This window comes from Zootoca vivipara, chromosome 13 (genome assembly GCF_965207765.1).
Source record: "Zootoca vivipara chromosome 13, rZooViv2.hap1.1, whole genome shotgun sequence".
NCBI classification, from domain to species: domain Eukaryota; kingdom Metazoa; phylum Chordata; class Lepidosauria; order Squamata; family Lacertidae; genus Zootoca; species Zootoca vivipara.
Window position 1 is genome coordinate 26398276 of NC_142596.1, and position 22118 is coordinate 26420393.

The following is a 22118-nucleotide window of genomic DNA, read 5'->3' on the forward strand; positions in this document are numbered from 1 at the left end:
CACATGATTCCAGTAGTTCTCAGGGCAAGCACATGAGTGTTTATTTACCCACCCGCCAATTTTTATATATAAAAAAATCTCACTCTTCAGACCCCAAAGGTTCCCAGAACAGCTTATGGATCAGAACAAACAAAACAGTCACTGCCCCTCAGGCTTACAGTTCTTAAAGGCATGGTATAAAAGGAAAACAGATTTGGGAGGGAGGAGGAAAGAAGCAAGTTCAGTTCTTCTAACAACCCATGAGCGAAGGGAAAGCTCAAGGCCAGGAGGCAGAGCCGCAAATTGCTCCCTCCTCTTCCCTCCTTCAGACCATGCAAGTTGGCACCCATCTCTGGTGGCCACATGGTCCCTGCCTGCCTCCACCTCTCTGCAGCCTTGCCTGGACTCTTAAGAAAGGAACGAGGCATGTGTGTGGTGGCGAGGAAATGCTTTCTTCCAAGGTCTTTCTGTGCGAGGTCGCTGCCACAGTTTGCTATTGCAGCAGCAGGAAAGCTCTTGTAAATGTTGACCTGCAAACTTCTGTGGCTCAGGACCCCCAGTCACAGCTTGGTCTTTCCTCAGAGCCTGGAGCTGCAGGGAGGTGGAGGCAGCTACGTGGCCACCCAAGATGGGAGAAGCATTTGGCACCCATGGGTGTCTGCACGCCACTCCTAGGCAAGTGGCCCACACATGGAGGGAGAGGACACAGCAGCTCAAGGCAGGGAGGAGTCCTTTGGGCTGGTGGCTGCTGACTGGCCTGTTTCTAGCCCTCAGGGTGGAAAAGGCTTAAAACAAGTGGGAAGGAGGTGGAAAGACTGAAGAGGCTGGAGGGAGTGCTCTGAGCATAACTTCCAGGAGCCTGAGGTGAGGGGCCCAGGCTGGAGGGTCCTGGAGTTTTGACACCACCGCAGAATCACAGAAAAACACACAATCTGCCTGTTTCCACAGACTGCAGAATCCAGTGTTTTTGGGTAGATTTTTAAATGTGCCCCTTTTTGTTCCTCTGGTGCACTTGCATCTGTAGGGCAAAGTGTTCACTTAACCTGCTTAATCTTAAACTTCACCACTCACTTATAATGAGAGAGAGAGAGAGAGAGAGAGAGAGAGAGAGAGAGAGAGAGAGAGAGAGAGAGATGTGCTCATTTGCATATGCAAATGGCCACCCTACCCAAAGCAAGTGAGCAGCCTTGCACTGGAGCTGATAGAAGGCAGGCAGCCAAGCTCAGCTCAGCGCTGCAACCTCCAGCATTAGCGCTGCAATCCGAACATTAGGGCTGTGGACAGCAAGACCCCCAAGACCATCAGGGCAGCGGCACAGAAGAGTCCAGGGTAGTGGTCCCACAAGAGGCAGCACGTTTCCCAGCATCTGGATACGGGGTGGACGACAACGAGCTCCCTGGGGTCAGACCCTCGGGGCGCGGCAGCCTTGAGCAATTCCACGGTCACGAGCACCGCAAAGGCCTCTTCTTCTTTTGCATTCCCTGGCAGCTTCCTGCGCCAGCACAGATGGAAGCCGTCCAGCCAGACCTCCTGAACCTCCCTCATCCACGGGGGGAACTGCTGGATGATGTCCATGTTGACCGGAAGCCTGGGGACTCCTCCGTAGGGTAAGGGGACGCTCCCCCTGCAGAGCGGGCACTGGAATCTCTGGCTTGGCTTGAGGAAGACGCACAGCCTGGCCAGGCACTCCAAGCAGAAAGTGTGGGAGCAAGGCAGGAGGCGAGGGGCCCTGAAGACATCGTCAAAGGAGAGGTAGCAAATGGGACACTCCGCTGCAGATGCCCCTTCTTCCACTGTTCGGCTTGCAGCGGTAGGCGAAGGGTCCATGGCTTCCGCCTGCCCCTGGCTAGACCTGGAGCCACTTTCCAGAGAGTCCAGAACCTCCATAGGGATAGACTTCCCCACCACACAGGTCCGTGATTCCTGGCCTCCTTGCTGAGGGTGGCCTCACCAACCCTAGTTTGATGATGGGCTCAGATGAGAACTGGAGCCTCTGGAGTTTCTCATGTTGGTGGGACCCTGGCCACAAGAGTCCTCCAGGCTGCTTGAAATCCTGCAGCCACTCCAGACTCAGAGGCCGCCTCTGGGACCCTTTCGAGGGAGTTCTTAGCCCTCCTCCCAAGATGGGCTCTTGTGCATCTAGCCAGTGAGGCTGGGCAACCAGCCTTGTGTGTGGCACCTTTCCTTCCCTCCCTCTGTGTGGGCAGAGAGTCCTGCTTGCTTAGCAACTGGGGCTGGGCAGGGCTGGCCAGCCAACAGCAATGGGGGTATCCCTTTAAATGCTGGCACTCCCAGTATTTGTGTGTCCCTCCCAGCCATTCCACCTCTGATGCCAACCTGTTCCTATCTGCACACCTCCATGAACTACGTATGTTTAATCTGCAAACAAAAGCTTTGTCAAGGAAGTGACTGCATGCTTTCCAAGTTTCCCAGGGAGAGTCCCGGAATTATGAAAGCCAACCCAGCTTCTGATTTGATCCCAGAATGTCCCTATTCTCCCCTGCCAGCGCTGCCACTGCCAAAATCCAGGAGGAGGAGGAGGAGCTGGCGCTTATCCCAAGGGACAGTGGATGCAGCAGCAAGGGAACATCCCATGACCTCTCCATGGCTGCTGCTGTTGGCCTCCTTCCTGGGCAGCTCATAGTGGCTGCTGGAGAGCGGGCAAAGAGGAGAGGCTGCCCCTTTCTAAAATATATTTATTGGTGTGTGCTTTTCCTAGATTATCTCATGAGGACCATCTAGTCCAGGCTTCCCCAAACTTGGCCCTCCAGCTGTTTTGGGAGTACAATTCCCATCATCCCTAACCACTGGTCCTGTAAGCTAGGGATGATGGGAGTTGTAGTTCCAAAACAGCTGGAAAGCCGAGTTTGGGGATGCCTGATTCTACTCCAGCCCCCCTGCACTGCAGGAATCTTTTGCCCAATGCAGGGCTTAAAAACTATAAGGTATAAAGCATTTTTTCCACCCCCGTGACTTGGACAGGTGAGAAAATACACAACAGCCATTTTAATCAATATCTGAGATGTAGTAGTTAATAAAAAAACCATATGTGGCGATCTGTCATGGAACAACCCCATTGAAGAAGGTCACTGGGGCAACCCAAATCTTGTTGCTGGTTGCGAAGGGGCCCTCATAACAGTTCAAGCTTCTACTGACTCAGTAGAAAGCAGCTTCCTTTGCTCATATATTACTCTTGCATTAGGACACCTGCATTTTCTGGGATTGTGCTATGTAAAGAGTCTGAGAGGTTTTCTCAGGCGTTCTTTTTAAAACTTGAAATGATGGGGATTGAATTTGGGAACTTTAGCATGCAGAGCTGATGCTGTACCACAGAGCCAGCACCCCACCTAAATCCTAAAAGGGAGATTAAAATAAAATAAAATAAAGGCTCTCTAATATTTTGTGGCACCTGAGCTTTGCCATGTAACACTTCCTGAGAATTTTTTATGTGAAACGCACTGAGTACAAAGACTGCATTGTGTATGAACTCTTACATCTCACAAGGAATGTAGAAGCATCATTATAGCTTTGAATCCATTTGCAATTGTAATTCATGGAAGTGACTTGCTGTGACAGCCGAGGTTATAAGTACCTTTTATGCTCTTAAAAACTGATTGCCTTTCATATCCCTAAATCTCTTTGGAGATTTTCCACAAGCATTTTATTCTTGCTGTGTGTGTGGCAAGTTCTTGACACTGCAATAGCATATGTCGCCATAGAAACCACCTGCGGGACAATTGGGGGGTATTTTTTATTTTTTATTTAGTGATGTGGACGTAGTTGCATTTGATCTTGTAGACCGCTTTTGGTTAATGAACAATGAAGAGAAACAGCCTATAATTAAAACACATTCACTGCGACATTTTAATGATGGCCAATTAAAATGATGGTTTAATTTTGGCTCACATTCATGTTAATTTGCTGTCCTATAAGGAAGGTCAGCGTGCCATTGGTTAAGACTGCGATCCTGCAGCCAGTGACCTAGGAGTAAAACCTACTAAACTTAAATGAGCTTAGTCTGGAGTAAATATGTGGAAGACTGTACTCTTGGTACGATACCAAGGGAGAAATACTACCCTGCAGCAAAAATTACTGGGAGATTTTGGATGCCAGGCACACCAAATTTGTGCAAGCAACCTTCTCCAATGCAGTGCCCTCCTTTTTTTTTTGAACTACAGCTCCCATCAGCCCCAGCAAGCATGGCTGTATGGCAGACGTTCCAAGTGACTCTATTTTCCAGGGAGAGTCTCGGATTTAAAGAAGCTGCCCCAGTTTCTGATTTGATCCCAGAATGTCCCGCTTTTCCTTTTGATGTCCCAATTTTCCTCAGAGAGATGTGGATATTATGGAGTTATCTGACCCCCAAGCCATCTGAAGGCAGCCCTGTATTGGGAAGTTTATTAATATTTAATATTTTATGTTTTTATATACGTTGGAAGCTGCCCAGAGTAGCCGTGGCAACCTATGGGCTGCAGCCAAAGTCAGCCGCACTCAGAGTAGCCCCACTGACATTAATGGATGTGGTTGACTTGGCTCAGCTCTGATTACCGCCCTATGCATTTGCTGTTTTTAGTTCCACATCTTCAGAACGAAGTAAAATGACACTTTTTGCATTAAGAAGGACTGCATGCCTGCTGCCTGCACCCCACATTTCGGCTGGTCCCTGACCCTTTAAACCCCCCTTTCCCCCCCAATCCCTCCCCCCTTTGCACAGGTGAAAATGAAGCAGAGCATCACTTTGCGGGCTCCAAATCAAGGCGAGAAAGAGAGAAAAGAAAAACGCGCAGACCTCCGCGTCATCCGATTGGCTAAAGCGCCTCCAACCGCTCTCACGATTGGTCGGCTGTCCTACCCTCGGCCCGCCTCTCTCCCCCCCTTTTGCCCTGGCAGAGGCGGAGCAACTCGTGATTGGCCAAGCGGGTTGGCGTGTTGTGATTGGGCTTCCGTGCAGAGGAGCTGCAGGGGAGGAGTAGAGAGCAACCCATCCCTCCATCCCTCCCATCCTTGCACACGTCAAATAGACGAGTGCCTTGGTTTGATTGACGGCGCGAGAGCTCTCGCTTGCGGCCCCGCCCTCTCCTTCCTTGCCTGTGTGGCTCTCGCGGGAAGTCGGAAGGGGGCGGCGTCTCCTCGCCGAGTCTGCTGCTGCTGCTGCTGCTACTACTCTCCCCGCGCGCTCATTCACTCTCTTTCTCTCCTGCTGAGTGGCTGCCTGGGCCGGGCTGCCCCAGAGGAGAACGGAGGGGAGCGGAAAAAACCCTGTGTTTCAAGGACCCGTCCGCGCAGGTAAGAGGGTGAGGCGGTAGGGCAGCCAGTCAAAAGTGGGGTGCTGTGTTTGTGGATGCGGCGCCCTTTTCTCCCCGGGAAGAGCCAAATGGGGTGGGTGGGTTGGAAGATGGAAAGGGGTGGGTCTCCCTGTTGCCTCCTGGGGGGTGTTTCCTCATTTGGGGGTGTTTGGGAAGGAAGGTCTTCTCAGTATTTGGGGGGTGGGTTTAGAGGAGGCCAGCAAGTCCAGGAAAGGATTGGGGGTGTCTGTGGGTGACTTGCTCTCTCCCAATAACTTTCCTACCTTATGTATTTAAGGGACAGTCCCCCCTTTTTACTGTCGGTGGAAGTTATGGGGGTCCTCTTTCCATTCCCTCCCCTAAAATTATATATACAAATGAGGGAGGGAGAGGGGGGTACCTTTTCCTGAGAAAAGGGGGCTTTGTTGCTGAGGTGTGTTCTGTCCCCCCCCACTTCATAACAGACAGGGTTAGGGTATGGCCTTACTTCAGGGACTGGGTTGAACCCATGGCTGCCCCCCAATGCACAACAAGCGCAGCTGGCCTTTGTTGAGCTCTTCCCTTTTCTTGCCCCAGGAGTCAGGGGTTTTGTTTTTTTGGGTACTTCTGGATAACACTTTTTCTTCCCCTCAGGCAACATGGTGGGTAACGGCTGTGTTAGTGTTGGCTGTGTCAATGTGCAGATAGCCCTTTGCAAATTGACTTTGGCAAAGGGAGGCAGGAGTCTTCCCCAAGAGGCTTACAATGTAAAACAACAACAACAACCCTGACTCTAGCACTGGGGCACCCCAGCTTTTCTCAACCTGTTGCCTGTTAGCAGTTTTGGACTACAACTCCCATCAGACGCTGTGTCATACGGCTGTGCTGGAATAGACCTTATGGCTGTGCAGGCTGACACTGATGGGAGTTGTAGTCTGCAACTGCTGGACAGCATCAGGTTGGGGAAGACTCGTCTAGTTGTGATTGTTCTGAGAAGGTGATCAGTGGCTACTAGCCATGATGGCTATGCTGTGCCTCCAAGGTTGGAGGCAGGAATGCTTCTGAATACAGTTGCTGGAAACCATAGGCGGGGACGGTGCTCAGGTCTTGCTTGCCGGTTTCCCTTTTGAGTCATCTGGTTGGCCACAGGATGCTGGACTGGAAGGGGCAATGACCTGATCTAGCAAAACTCTTACATTCTTAAGGTGACTGCAGAGATAACAGTTTGGTAACAGCCAAAAACTTGCAGGTTTTTTTGTGTGGTGTGTAGGAGTGCTAAAGAGAAGGAGATATGTCAGGGTTCAATATGTCTGAATGAGAAAATCCAATGGCTAGCAAGATTTCCATCCACTGAGTCCTGGCCTTGTATGATTCTAGCTGGAAGGAACACTTCAAAGTTTGAGGTTGCCTGGGACTTTTTTTTTTGTAGTCTCAGTTGCACCCATTGCACAGTCTTTGAGTAGATACTGTACTCTATCTGTTCCTTTCCTTTCGCATGTGAAGTTCACGTTTCTGTGGCTGCAGTCTCTGAGAATCTAGATTTGAAATGGAGAGCAGACTGTTTGGAATTTCACAGAGTGAAAAAGATGTTGTCCACTTGGGATGTTGATGCTCGCATCATTGTTAAACAGCTGGGTTTGTTGCTGGTGCATTGTGTGGCCTAAAGGATGAAAATTTAGCAACCCTGAGGAAGGTAATTAGCAAAGCATATGGAAGAATTTATGGTGCGTTAGTAAACTGGAGTGCAGATAATTTGCAAGCCTGACTTAACTAGGTATGAAGTGATGGGCACTTTCAGGGGGATGTTAACTTGCAGTCTCCAAGGTTGCCCACCTGGCCAAAAGAGCTGTGTCTTTGTGTTTGTTTCACTGCTGTGCAGGTGCAGTCTGGGCTTGGGAGCAAGTTTGTGAATAGCTCTTTGTGTGGTGCTAGCACCTGCACTCTCAGGACCGAGGCAGCAAAGCGAACCTTGTGGAAAAAATGGTGTTGCAAGAGTTAGCTGGAGAGGAGCTGTTTGAAAAACAAAGGCAGCTCTCCTGACCTTAAGTTAGCACCTATTACCAAAAACGATGCCAAGTATTCTTTGGGGAGCCATGGGTGTCACAATGTGGGGTGTGTGGGTGTGTGTGCTTTTATAAAGTGGCGCTGCTGTCATTTGACGTAACCAGTGTTGGAAATGCTGTGAATAGTCTGCATTGTAGGTGACGGCAAGGTGTGCTTAGGTCTTGCGTCTTTCCAGACTCCTATGGGGAAAGTATTTCTGTGTAGGAATAAGAATTCCTAGAACTGGTTTGGCGTGGAACAGTCTTCATCAACCTGGAGCCCTCAAGATGTTTTGAATGACAACTCCTATTAGATGCAGCTCAGCACATCCATGTTCCCGTCAGATGCAACATCATACAGCTATGCTGACTGGTGGTGTTAGAAACTCAGATATATAAGCTAATTGCCAAATGGCACTTTAAACCTAAGTTATGGTCACCACAATGAAATGTCTAGACACCTTTTTTTCCTGTGGAATGTGTTGTTATTATTTCTATACCACTTCGTATTTTAAAGAAGAAAATCTCAAAGCAAAACAAAAACAAAACAAATTCAATCTTCAAGAAAAATATTTTAGACCCTTTTTAAAGTGACATTTTGCTTTCCCCATATTTATTTACCTACTTAATTTATATAGCTGCCCCATAGCGGAAGTACTCTAGGAAGCCAGTATGGTGTAACAGTTAGAGTGTTGCACTAGGATATTGGAGATCAGGTTTAAATCTCAACTGAGTCAGGAAGCTCACTGGGTGACCTTGGGCCAGTCACAGCCTCTTAACCTACCTCACAGGATCGTTGTAGGGATTGATGGGTGTGGGTGTGGGTGAACCATGTACTCGGAGAAAATGATGGGATATGAATGCAGTAAATACGCTCTTCTGCTTACCTAGGGTTGCCATATTTCAAGAAGTGAAAATCTGGACACAAAAGTTTTTGTTTTTATTTTATTTTTAGCCAAAGTTGCTTCCCCCCCTTCTTTTTCAAAATCTCAAATTCAAATTTCTGACTGCTGTACTCCGGCTATGTCTGGATGTATGGCAGCCTTAGCTGAAAGGGCCAGCCAGATGGAGATGTCAGTCGCCAGCACAGCATCCAGAGATCCAGTTGGGCCCATGCCCATTGCAAAATGTGCCTGGCAGCTAGCTAATTTCTAACCAAGATACTGACAGGGGAACCTTAAGGATCCCTAGTTGAAATCTTGCCTCTTGCATTCATGAGCTTACTAGGTTTATGAGAATAGTAATGCCTGCAGTACTCTTGAGGTCACATGTGATAATATACACACAGCACTTTGAACATGTTCAACTGCTGTATAAATGCCGAGTACGATTAATAATGTGGCACCTATGTGTTGATGGCAGCGCATTATCATTCTGCACCAGAGAATCTCTGAATTTGGGCATTTGTGGCTTCTCAACACATGTGCGAAACAGCAAGACTAATCAGAGGCAGTTTCATTAATATTTCTTACACGAAATTGCCGCTGCAATTTGAGAGTCAGTGTGGTGTAGTGGTTGGAGTGCCAGACTATGACCTGGCAGACCAGAGTTCAAATCCCTGCTCAGCTACAAAGCTCACTGAGTGACCCTGGGCCAGTCACTGCCTCTCAGCCTCACCTACCTCACAGGGGTTTGTGCGGATTAAATGAGGACTTGGAGAAAGAACCATGTATGCCACCTTGAGCTCCTTGGAGAAGAAGGTGGGATATAAATGTAGTCAATAAATTTGCTTAAGCAGTTTGCTCACATATTGAGCGGAGCCCGAATCCTTATCCTGGATGGTGGGAAGCACATCCTGAAGAATTCAGGTCTCCTCTTCCTCCAGCCAAAATGGGTCAGTGTTGCTTTGGTATTTCTGGAAATACTTGCTGCTGTGTTCTTCTTGCACAGCTGATTGATAAATGCAGGGCTTTGTCCTGGAGAGAACTGACAGCAAGCAGTCTATTCTCTTGTCGCTGGCTTGAGAACTGAACAGAGCACCTTAAGAAATATATAAAATTTTGTGCTAGGTGTGATGTCGTTTGCCGTGATGCTAGTCTAGAATCCTGGCCGAAAAAGACAATCTCCTTTAACTAGGCATGAAGTGAACAGTGGTTTGATGACTGATTTAGCCCATTGATTGGCAGCAAATCATGCTTTTTATAGGGCGAAGAAACAGCGCCACAATACTGCATTATGATAAATGTGTTGTGCTAGAATTGCACTGCCTTGTGGCACCCAGCATTAACTCCAAGGTTCTTACCCCAGATGTTACAGCCCATCGTCCCCTATATTTCTGATTCAAGTCTTACTGTGTTCACATTGTAACGCAGCCAAAACTACATCACCCTAACACAAGGGAGGCAGCACTGAAGACTCTGGTTAACCTCAAGGTTTCCTTAATAAGGAAAGTCTATAAGGGGGAACCCCAAAACAGCAGCATAAGGCAGGGTAGACAATGTGAAGCCCTCCAGGTTGTTTGGACAACAGCGCCCATCAGGCTCAACCAGCACAGCCAATGGGCAAGGATGATAGGAGATGTAGTCCAAAATCTCTAGAGGGCAGGACCACCTATGGCATAAGGACTCCATGACGTGGAACATTGGCTGACTGAGAGGGTAAAAGATGGGAACTGGGTAGGAGGGAGATGTAGTGGAGTAGGCTGGAAAAAGGAGGAGAGAAGTTACCTGGATATTAAACGGATAAAATAGACCCCCTTTATTGTCTAGATAGGTGAACTCTTCCAGAGGTGGAAGTAATCTAAATATTTTAATATAGCTTGGGCTGGGCATAAGGCTCAACCTCACAACTTAAAGCCTCCCACCAACCAATGAGTACCAGCTCTGTCCCATGGGTATAGAATATTGACTGACTGTGGGGAGGAGCAGGGATGCAATGAGGCAACTGGGTCTCTGAACAAAATTATGGCATGCTGCAACATTTTGTTGCAGGATCCAGCTTCACTTCTGTTTCCCCAGTGTATGTGGTGCAGTGTCCCTCCTTAGCAACCCTCCTTGTTCCCTCTACTGCACACAGACTCCATGACTGCCTTTTGACATTACAGTGGTGCCTCGACTTACAAATTTAATACGTTCCGAAGGCACCTTCGTAAGTTGAAAAATTCGTTAGTCGAAAAACGCCATTGGAAACGCGATTTCCCATAGGAATGCATTGAAAACAGAAAAATTCGTAAGTTGAAGCAACCCTATCTAAAAATTCGTAAGTCGAAAAATCCCTATCTAAAACCGCCACGGTTTTTTTCCGGATGTCGAGACATTCGTAAGTGCGCGGCTATTACCCCCATTCATAAGTCGAAAAATTTGGTTGTCGAATCGTTCGTAAGTCGAGGTACCACTGTATTTATTATGATGATGCATTTATTTCCAAGGAGTTCAAGGTGGCATACATGGTTCTCCGCCTCCTCCTTTAATCCCCACAACGACCCTGCGAGGTAGGTTAGGCTGAGAGGCAGTGACTGGCCCCCAAGATCACCCAAGTATGGCTTTGACCACTGCACCACACCAGATCTCACTCTGCTTCTCATTCTGACCATGTTGCTTGTATTTGAGTCACCCCCCCCCAAATAGTTCCCAAACTGCTTCTTTTTCCTTCTCACTTCTTGAACCAGTCCTTTTATGAGCCACACTCACACTTCTGTTTCTGGGCCTCCTGTGACACCTGATTCTCTCTTACCACTGTGGACCACTCTCTCCATTCATCTCTCTGTCTGGCTAACATAGACTGTGAGTTCTCTTCCGCCCTTCACTGCAAGGCTTGTGTGTGTCTTATGCACAGTGTGTAGCACATGGTGCTGTATAAATGTTAAACTGCAGCAGCATTAGAAGGTTAGCAAATGGGCTTCTTAGTCTCTTAATCTGCGCTCCGTTTTCTGCCCGTGGCGTGAGATGCGAGACAAAATTAATGTACTGCCTTCCGTTTTTCAGGAGGAAAATACACACCAGTCGTGTTAACAGGTGTGTCTGGTGAAGCTTCAGTGGCTCCTTGATGTTTGCATTAATATTGCAGCCTCTGTGGACAAGCTGTAGGTTAGCTAAAGCACACAGCAGGGTTTAATAAGACGTAGTAGGAGAGAACTTTGCGCAGGCCATGGTGTTGTGCAGTTTATTTGCAGAGCTCAAAATTAGCCAAGGCCCTATAATGATTAGCAGCTGGCCGATAGCCCAGAAAGACGCACAGAGCCTGGATCTGGCAGCCCTTGGCAGTAATTTTCTGCAAGACAATTGTCCCTTAGCTCTTTTTATTATCGGATCGATTCTTTGACAATAGCACTTCTGTTTACAATGCTGATTCTATCAGGGTGCTTTCTGTAGTGTGGCCGGGTGTGACCTGGTTGCTCTCGTTGCTGCACATCTGTTTTCAAACCTGGCCACTTACCTTTCTCTTATTAGACTCCCCTTTCTCAACAGTCCCCACCCCCACCCCCTGCAACCCATCTGAGCTGAAATGGAATGTGGAGCTGTGTCAGTTTGCTATGTTCCATATCCACTTGCAGGCAGACGTTCTCTGGGTCATCCACTCTGCTGCAAACAGTGCACTGCCCCCTCTAATCAATTTGGAGTCCTCTAGGCGCTGGTGGAAACAAAGCCTTGCATGATGCAAAACAAGCAGAAGGGTTGGCTATACTGGACTGGATCAAGTGCCCATCAGGTTCAGCACTCTGCTTCCCAACAGTGTCTAGCTAAGGATACTCCTGGAGAGCTCTCAAGGAGAGCATGATGGAGATAGGCACTTACTGTGAGTTCCTAATAAGGCTGGGTGATACCTGGTTTTCAACAGCATGATATATCACCAGCTAAAAGGTAAAGGTAAAGGGACCCCTGACCATTAGGTCCAGTTGTGACCGACTCTGGGGTTGCGCGCTCATCTCGCATTATTGGCCGAGGGAGCCGGCGTATAGCTTCCAGGTCATGTGGCCAGCATGACAAAGCCGCTTCTGGCAAACCAGAGGTATCACGATATACTGATATATCGCCATGTCTGAAATAAGGATGGAACGATGTAGAGGCATTGGCTGGCTTCATAGTTTTCCCCACATTGTGTTTTTTTTGCACCGCGTGTGCATGCACACACTGTCCCCCATGATTTGCAATATTGCCAGGTCAAAAATAATGAAACTGATATCACGATTTGGGGCGATACCCAGCCCTAGCCCCTAACATCCATTGGGCAGGGGTGTACTACCTCATATCTGGGAGTTCTGCCTTGCTATAGTGGCTAATTACTAGACTGCTTTTGTGCTTGAATCCTGCTTTTGGTTTCCTACAGGCAGCTCGTCTGCCACTGTAAGAACATGATGCTGGACTAAATGGGTCATTGGCTTGATTGTAAAATAAAATAATAAAAAAACCTTCAAAGTGGTTTACAAAAGATAAAACAATAAATCAAGAAAAAATTACAACCCTGCTTTAGATTGATAAACTCAGAGGAATCGGTTTGCTAGCTTCAGTTTTGTCCAGTAGCCAGTCAAGAGAACCTGTGACCAACCAGATGTTGTTGTTCAAGGTACCAGGTGTGTTTTGCTGCTAGAGGGCTGTGTTCAGTTGGCGGTCTCAAGTTGTGTTCTGCAGTAACTCTTCTTTTTGTAGTCATAATTTCTGCAGGAATAATAAGGTCAAAAGAAAAACTCTGCAGAGAATGGAATTACAAACTAAGCCAAGTAGCAGAAATAATAAGTGATTACTTTTCTGGTGGATTTTCCTTTAGTGCAGTAAGCATGCCTAAGAATCTGTGCTAAAGATAGCCTTCCACAATCCTTTTGGATGGAGATAATACATACCGGTATATTAATGATTGCAAGGATTATGTACGTGAGGAGCTGGTGGGGGAATACAGGGAAAACCAAATAAATTGGATGTACAGTGTGATCACAACTTACGCACATTTAACTTGTGCGATTGCAACCTTGCACGGTAGAAGGCCAGCTGGTTGAAATTGTGAAAATTAAGTGCACACAATACAGAAACCTTAAGAGCTAGTTACAGGTAGGTAGCCGTGTTGGTCTGACGTCGAAACAAAATACTGTAAAAAAATTCCTTCCAGTAGCACCTTAGAGACCAACTAAGTTTGTCATTGGTATGAGCTTTCATGTGCACGCACACGAAAGCTCATACCAATGACAAACTTAGTTGGTCTCTAAGGTGCTACTGGAAGGATTTTTTTTGGTTTTTTTGTTTCAACCTTAAGAGCTGTTTTGTGTTGGGTGCAGAAAGAGCTTTTAAGCTCTCTGGAGGTTCCAAGGGGAAGGGCCCTCTCTACAGATTAGATGGCTTCCAGTGGCTCCCTCTTCTCTCCTCCTCTAGAGATGAACCAGCAACAGTGGACAGGGGACAGTGCTGGTGCAGTGGACAATGATGATAAGCCCTCTTTATCAGCCTTCTGGAAGTTCCAATCCTTCAAAACAAAGACAGTTTTTGGCACCCAACCGATCTCCCCAAAACAGCTTTAGCAAATAGCTTCTTGGTTATACTGTAATGCCTTAATGCTTCCCTTTCCCACTTCCCTTTCTCCTTTCTGTTTAGTCCTATCCGGAAGTCTGTGTTATCTGCCCTCCACATCTCAATCTATGGGACTAATCTCCTGCTGCTCTCTGCCCAGCATTGTCTTTGAATTGTAAGAAGCTTTTCTCCTTTTTAAGGCATAAATCTCCTCTTTATGTTACCTTCTCAGATGAGGATGCTTTTCCAAACAACATGCAAGGAGAATAAAATGCGAGAATCATTTTCTTACCTCTGTGTTTTCCACTCTCTTGCCAATAGAGAAGCGAAACCACTTTATTTTACAAGGAACAACTAGGCTTCATGGAACCGTAGAGTTGGAAGGTACCCCAAGGGTCATCTATTTCAACCCCTTTCAATGCAGGAATCTCGACTAAAGCATCCAAGACAGATGGCCATCCAACCTCTGCTTAAACACCTCCAGTGAAGGAGAGTCCACTCCACAGCCTCCCGAGGGAGTTGGTTCCACTGTTGAACAGCTCTTACTGTCCTTCAGGTTAACTGTCTGTGAATTGTAATCAAGAGCTAAATCTGCCCTCTTTCCCACTACAGATATTAAGGGACACCAACTCTCCTGGTTAAGGATAGGTGATTCTGTGTAGATTTGTCATAATGAATGTGAATCTTGGCCAGACTGAACACTTTACAAATCTGCTTTCTTCCATATACCGTGAGTACTCTCAGAGCCTTGGAAAGCTCAGAGAGTTGAAAGAAGTGGGAAAGAGCATCACTCTTCCAGCTTTCTCTTTCAATCCCACATACAGTTCAAGGGAGAATAATGTAACTACTCTCCCCACCTCAAGACCAAGAGGATTAGGGGGAGAGAGCGAGTAGGGGGAGCTTAGAGGCTTCTTGGACATCAGAAGGAGCCTTCAAAGGTGCTGTTGCACCCACAGAATCCACAGTGGTGGCCTTGGGCTCTGGATTTGAAGCAAGCAAAGATCATGCATTAGTCAGCTCTTGCAATTTCTCTTAAATCTCTGTGCAACCAAGCGGTGACTGTTAGAAAGAGCTGCCTTGTTAGTGGAGCTTTGCTAGAGCCTTTCATTGAGGTTGGGTGACTTGTGGAAATTTGTTTGGGCCAACCTTTATGGTGGCATGTCCTGCTGTCACACTTGCCCAAGCCCTGCTTTTTAATTATAGATGCTTGGGACATCTTTATGCTTGGACAAAATTCATAACGCTAAACCTATTTGATATCTTACAAAACTGAATGCCGGAAGATCCAAGGCAGACAAAATTCATGCAGAACATAGTTAAACTATGGAACTCACTTCCACAGGAGACGGTGATGGCCACCAACTTGGATGGCTTTGAAAGAGGATTAGACAAATTCACAAGAGAAGGCTATCATTGGTGACTAGCTATGATGGCTATGCTCTGGCCACAGCCATGCTTCTGAATAGCAATTGTTGCAAACCACTACTGTACTGTATAGGGGAAGAGTGTTCTTGTGCTCAAATTTTGCCACAGGCACCGTGCTGGTGAGAACCGGATGCCGAACCAGATGGGCAATCTACAGCAAGCCCCAATTATATTCTTACAAGCGTGTGTTTCTGACTTCTGTATGCCTGGAGTTGCCACTTCATTATTAATTATTATTAGTATTTCTAACTGTCAGGTAAGAGTCAAACTCCTAATCTGCAGCAACCTCTTCTTTAGTATCCTGGGGATTCTTCACTGTGTTCTTGCCCCTCTAGCTACGGCAAACCCGAGAAGCCCCCTGGCTGGTACTCAAAAGAAGTGCTAAGCTCCATTCCAACACAGATGCTGCCGCAGCTTTTTATGAATTAAATAGTAACATGTCTGCGATGGGCTTGGACAGCTGGCTCTGGGCTTAGTTGGGTTTGTGAAGCTGCCTTAGCAAGTGAGGAGGAGCGAACTCCCAGCCTGCCACGGGGGGCATGTCCTGTTGGCGCAATGATTAATGCACGATGGTGGATGCCAGCGCATCTTGAGTCCTAGGTGGCTGTATAAAGTAGGTCAGCTATTTTTTAAGTCATGATTATTTTATCAATGTTCCTTTGTAAGGGGGGGGATAGTGTGTGTGTGTGTTTGAAAATGGCAACTTCATTAGCGATCAGCACAACAGCAGCGCTGCTTAAATGGGAAATGGGTGCTTTCCTGTCGCTCCATTTCCACCTGTGCTACCCAAGCATTTATTTTATTTATTTGCTGCATTTAAAGCCCACCTATTCCTCTTAGGGGTTCAAAGTGGCATACCTTTTTTCCACACCCATACACCCCACAACTACACTGAGAGGTAGTGACTGGCCCAGGGTCACAAAGTGAGCTTCATTGCCAAGTAGGGGTTTGAACCCTGGTCTCCCAGGTCCTAGTCCAGCATTCTAACCTGTACGCAACACTGTGGAGCTTGGCACTGAAGTCTTAGAATCACAGAATCATTATTGTAGAGTTGGAAGGGACCACAAGGGTCATCTAGCCCAACCCCCTGCAATGCAGGAATCTTTTGCCCAATGTGGGGCTCAAACCTATGACCCCGAGATTAAGAGTCAAGCTCTGATTGAGCTATTCATGAGCCATCTTACGCCTGTTTACTCAGAAGCAGGTCCCCACTGTGCACAGCATCAACCACAGCAAACATGGCCAATGGCTAGGGATGATGGGAGCTGTAGTTCAGCAACACCTGGAGGGCCAAAGTTTCCCCACACCTGGTGCGTAGGATTGCAGCCTTAACCTCCAAAAGCCTTTGAACAATTCAGTATTTATTATTATTATTATTATTATTATTATTTATTTAGAGCCTCTGTATCCCATTCTTCAGCTGGAAAATTGGCTCCTGGTATGATTTACATCAGGCACCCCCAAACTGTGGCCCTCCAGATGTTTTGGCCTACAACTCCCATGATCGCTAGCTAACAGGACCAGTGGTCGGGGAAGATGGGAATTGTAGTCCAAAACATCTGGAGGGCCGAAGTTTGGGGATGCCTGATTTACATGCATGGTTTGTGGAAACAATACAGTCTCTACGCACCGGCTTAACAGTCTAAAAGACATGGCATACAAGGTAAGAGGGACAGGGAGGGAAGAGGGGAAGAAAAACGCTGGTATCAGTCCTTAAAAGCTAGATGGTTCTTATAATCAGCAGGAATGGAAACCGTTCAGTGGCAAGAAGCCCAGCATGATTGAGCGGGCCTTTCAGTGGCACAGATGGAGGTCAGCCCTGCTTCCAATCCTTCCCATTGAAGGCAGCCTGCTGGGATGGCAGCTACCAGCTCCTGCCACCACAACCCTCTGCCTCCGATTTCGGGAGGCTTTCTCGCTGAATTTTCAGCAGGCAATTTCATTCTCTCACCCTGCCCTGAAACCTCCTCCTCCTTCTGGGCTATGTTTAGAGGAGTGGTTTTCTCCCCCCCTCCCCCATTTGAGGCAGAGGACTCATTAAAAATGCAGCGTTTTCTAGGCCACGAAGCTTGCTGTTTTACTCTGGAATTAGGCTTCTCAAAGCAAATCCTTTTATCTGTTCCAGCTCAGCAGAACAAGGAACGTTGGGTGCTCTCATATTTTGGGAGTGCTCAGGACTCTCCCCCCCCCCCCCCGCCCTCCACTTTTTCAGATGGCAATGAGATTTGCTCAGCTTGGAGATCAGCTGATGCCTTGTCAGGCTTGGTATTTAAACTAGACAGCAGCCTGGCATCTGACTGGCTTCCACACCTCCTGCTTCTGTCTGTCATGTGTGAACCTGGACACATTTCCTGTTTAATAGATGCACTACTTAAGCGATTAATTCTCGGGAGTGACTGGGTATGTTTCCATTCGTTTTCTTTCCCCAGACTCTGGAGGACACTGACTTTTCGGTTGTCTGCTCAAAACCTTATATTCAGGGCTCAGTGCAGAGTTCTACATTTTATTCAAGAGCTTTTGGTTCTTGTGACTGTACCAGGGGGCTGAGGCATCCGCTTCATGGAGGAAGAGGGCTATCAATGGCTACCAGCGACAATGGCTATCCTCTGCCTCCACAGTTGGAGGCAGCGATGCTTTTGAATACCAGTTGCTAGAAACCGCAGGAGAGAAGGGTGCTTTCTGCTCAAATCCAAAATGAGCCACCTAGTCCAGCATCCCTTTCAGGTGTCCATTATGAGAAAGCAGGACCTGAGCACAAGAAAAACTCTCCCCTCCTGTGGTTTCCGGCAACTGGTATTTAGACGTTTTTAGATAGATGCATTACTGCTTCCCAGCTGTGGAGGCAAAGCATAGCCATCATGGCTAGTAGCCATCAATAGCCATCTCCTCTATGAATTTGTCCAATCCTTTTTAAAAGCCCAGTTAGGTTGGTAGCCATCACTGCCTCCTGTGGGAGGGAGTTCCATAGTTTAGCTATGCACTGCATGAAGAAGGACTTCCTTTTATCTGTGCCGACTCTTCCAACTTTTGGGGAAGCTGTTTTGGGTGGGTTTTAAGTAGGCAGTGTTCGTCAGCTGTGAGGATCTTTTTCCGCGGACGTTTATCGACTATGTTTTTACAGAATTTGTTGGTGTTCTTTGGGAGCGCGCGCAGAAACACACCCCCTCTTTAACTCTGTTGGTGTCCTCTTTATTTTAATACGTAAGCTGCCTTGGAGGAATTTTCATCTGGAAAGGTGGCATAGGATTGTATTAGATCTGAGCCATGAATATTTGTGCAGGGTTTTGCAGAAAATTCTTGAGATGGGCTTTATGGCTTATTTGAATGCATAATCCTGGGCTGCAGATGTAAACTCTCCCCCCGCCCCCACTTCCTCTGTTCTAGAAGACATTAATGGGCTGGCCTTTAGCCTCTGGTAGCTTTTAAGAAGTTTGGAAGGTATTAGCTCCTCCAGTTCTTTTTAATGGTGTTACACTTTGAATTGCAAAAAAAAAAAAAGAGTGCATTCTTTAAGTCTTAACTGAGACCCGAGCTTCCATTTAAAAAAGTAAGTCTATTGTCTTCCTAGGAAGGAAGTTGTGGGTTTTTTTGTTAGTGATTTTTATGGTGCATTCTTACTATATTTGATTTTTGATGAATTTTCCTTTTATCATTACTTAGCTTGAGGAACATTCTGTTGGAATGGCAGGATATAAATATTCTAAATAATCCTTTGTGTGCCCTTGCATGCTGGCACGGAGCTTGGTAGATTCTACATTCTACTTCAGTGTGTTGTAGAGCCAGTGTGCTGTAGTGGTTAAGAGTAGTAGACTCATAATCTGGTGAACCGGGTTCGCTCCTCCACATGCAGCTGCTGGGTGACCTTGGGCTAGTCACACTTCTTTGAAGTCTCTCAGCCCCACTCACCTCACAGAGTGTTTGTTGTGGGGGAGGAAGGGAAAGGAGAATGTTAGCCGCTTTGAGACTCCTTTGGGTAGTGATAAAGTGGGATATCAAATCCAAACTCCTCCTCTTCTTCTTCTTCTTCTTCTTCTTCTTCTTCTTCTTCTTCTTCTTCTTCTTCTTCTTCTTCTTCTTCTTCTTCTTCTTCTTCTTCTTCTTCTTCTTCTTCTTCTTCTCCTCCTCCTCCTCCTCCTCCTCCTCCTCCTCCTCCTCCTCCTTCTTCTTCTTCTTCTTCTTCTTCCTAGAAATAGCCTAGATGCATTTTTGTGGCTAACGTCATTACTGTGTTATCTCACGCTTACTAATTTAAAGCAGGTTGTATTTCAGTTGATTGCTTGAACAACCAGATAGCTCTGCTGTGCTATACTGCCCTGTTAGAATTCTGGAGCCTTTCCAATCTAGGTTCAGGCCCAATTGAGACAGCCTTGGACAGGTGGAGTGTGCCGGTTTCTGCTGGACCCTTCAATAGCTTTTTAAAAAATGGCTCCTCAGTTGGCAATGGGGGCCAATGGCCCTGAGAAATGGGGAAGCAAATTTTGGACCCGCATTAGAAAATACAGCTGGTGCCAAATGTGTTTGCTTCATAGACCATTACATTCCAGATCTGTATCATTTGCAATGGCTTCCTGTTCATTTCTGGGTTCTATTAAAAGCATCAGGACAAGGAAATTTGGAGCACCTGCTTCCTCCCACATTGTTGCGTGTGGCCCTTATTGACGTAATGTTTTACTCTGAAGATCAGTGGGGGGCACAGGCAGAGCCTGACCAGACATGGGTGCTCTGCTGCCTCCACCAATGGCGAAGAAGTGCTGCACATTTTGGGCATGTTCATGTCCATTTGGGGCAAGATATTGGAGCTGAGGCTCCAATACTTTGGCCACCTCATGAGAAGAGAAGAATCCTTGGAAAAGACCTTGATGTTGGGAAAGATGGAAAGATGGAGGGCACTAGGAGAAGGGGACGACAGAGGACGAGATGGTTGGACAGTGTTCTCGAAGCTACGAACATGAGTTTGACCAAACTGCGGGAGGCAGTGGAAGACAGGAGTGCCTGGCGTGCTATGGTCCATGGGGTCACGAAGAGTCGGACACGACTAAACGACTAAACAACAACAATCACCCCAAATCTGTGCAATTTGCCCAAAATCTGTTCCAATGGCAGTGCTGCTTCTCCAGTGGTGGGTGCAGCAAGGGCTCGCAGCAATGGCAGGAGCAGGTAGGTGGCAACACTTTGTTTCACTTCCAGTGGTGAAATGGGAAACACTTCTCCAGGGCACAGGAGTGGGTCTTTTGGTTGGCCTTTTTCTAGAGCCTCGGTATTAGTTGCATCCATTGAAACTTTCCTGTAAGCCATCTTCTGTGCTCTTATAAGAGCTAAAAGGGCACAGGGTATGTCATTTAAACAATTGCACAGGTTTCTCCTCGTGCCTTAGTCTGGAATCCAAGCAGAATTAATGCTCCCTGAAAACTCATTGGCCATTTCATGAATTGCTCAAGAGGAACAATAATTACAACTCCTTGGGGTTGATATATGATTCAACCATTAAGGGATGACAAGGATTCTCTCCCCTAAGAACATAAGACAAGCGTGCTGGATCAGACCAGCGGTCCATCCAGTCCTGTTCTTACAGTAGGCCACCGCAGTATTAGAAATTAGCCAGGCGCCAGGCACATTTTGCTTCTGGTGCTGCTACAATTGTGACTACGTGGAGATTTCTGGGCACCAGGTTGGCAACCACAGTTCAAAAACCTCTGCCTTAGTCCATAGTTAATTCCATTTCCACTGTATGTTTCTTCTCCTTGCGTACAAGGACAAGTGAATTGTTGTCAGAACAAGCTACAGTCAAGCAATGTAGTTCAGACCATTGAATCGTAGCGTTGGAAGGGACCCCGAGGATCATCTGGCCCAAGCCCCCTGGCAAATAGGCATTCCATTATGGCAACCATAACCTAGATTTAAGCTGCCATTTGGCACCATACCTTATTTTCTAACACTGCCCACCGAATGCCAATTATGGGAAACCTACAGGAAGGATCAGAGGGCAGTGGCATGCAACTGGCATGTAGAGGCATAATGGCTCCAACTTGGAGGCTGGACATAGCCATTGTAGCTAGTAGTCACTAATAGCCATATGGACCCTGAATTTGTCTCTTCTTCTTAAGTCATCCAGGTTGGTGACTGTGACTGCCTACTCTTGGAGAGACTTCCGGAGTTTAACTGGGCAGAGCGTTCAGCTTCATTGGATAGCCCTGAGTTTTAGCATTATGAAAGAGAGATGAATTTTTGTTTTTGTTTTTTGGCACTTCTATCGTGTCTCCTTTGACTCTCAGAAGATCCCTTCCTCCTCCCAATAGGGCCCCTTTTTAAAGATCTTTGACATTTCTCTTACAAATGGAGTGGTTTTAGTTTAGATGGGAAATGCAGGCAGGGGGAAAACAACTCCAGTTGCATTTTGCTGTACTGTATTAAAATTTAAAGCGCTTTTTGGGTTCTTATGGTTGGAAGGATGCTAATTAATTCATGATTTCACTAACAGCTAAAGTGTTCGAAAAGTCAGCATGTTTATAGTTTCTAAAACCTCATAGACTGTAAGAAGTTGAGTGTCAATTGTAGCATGAAGTTGCAAGTGGTAAAAACTAGTTGAGGCTTTGGGGCACTTCAGTTTCTGACTTAAAATAAATACCGACCCATGATTTGTTTTTAAAACTACGTTTCTGGATTATGGGGAAAGAAGGTTGCTGGAGAATGTCTCTTCCGAAAAAGTAAAGGAGCTGGATTTCTGGAAAGTGTCAGCTGTTTCTGAGAATGATGTATGTGCAGCTTTTAAAGCCATTTCTAACACATCTTGGAATGCCTCGCTTAAGTGTGATATATGCGGTGAACTCTTCTCTTAAAAGCCTTGCGCAACGTGGCATTCACACCAGTAACAGGCACGACCTCCATTTCAACTCCAGCTGATTTTCAGGCACTCAGACAAAATGTCTTTTAATTATTGCGCTTTCTACCCTGGTGCTGGGGACATTTTGGATCTC

At 46.8% G+C, this 22118-nt stretch overlaps 2 protein-coding genes across 3 annotated transcripts in view; one reads left to right on the forward strand and one right to left on the reverse strand.

Moving 5' to 3' along the window:
* Positions 1-16: 16 nt before the first annotated feature.
* Positions 17-2174, reverse strand: LOC132593217 (RING finger protein 223-like). The gene has a single exon (XM_060282957.2). The coding sequence runs from the start codon at positions 1864-1866 to the stop codon at positions 1228-1230; it is 639 nt and encodes a 212-aa protein (XP_060138940.1). The 5' UTR covers positions 1867-2174; the 3' UTR covers positions 17-1227.
* A 2947-nt stretch (positions 2175-5121) lies between these two features.
* GLCE (glucuronic acid epimerase) overlaps positions 5122-22118 on the forward strand; it is a 57335-nt gene continuing 40338 nt past the window's right edge. The window contains exon 1 of one of the 2 annotated variants that reach the window (XM_035130649.3): positions 5122-5265. The gene's annotated coding sequence lies outside the window, so the exon portion shown is untranslated. The remainder of the gene's footprint in view (positions 5266-22118) is intronic. The other variant, XM_035130651.3, reaches the window with a different exon arrangement.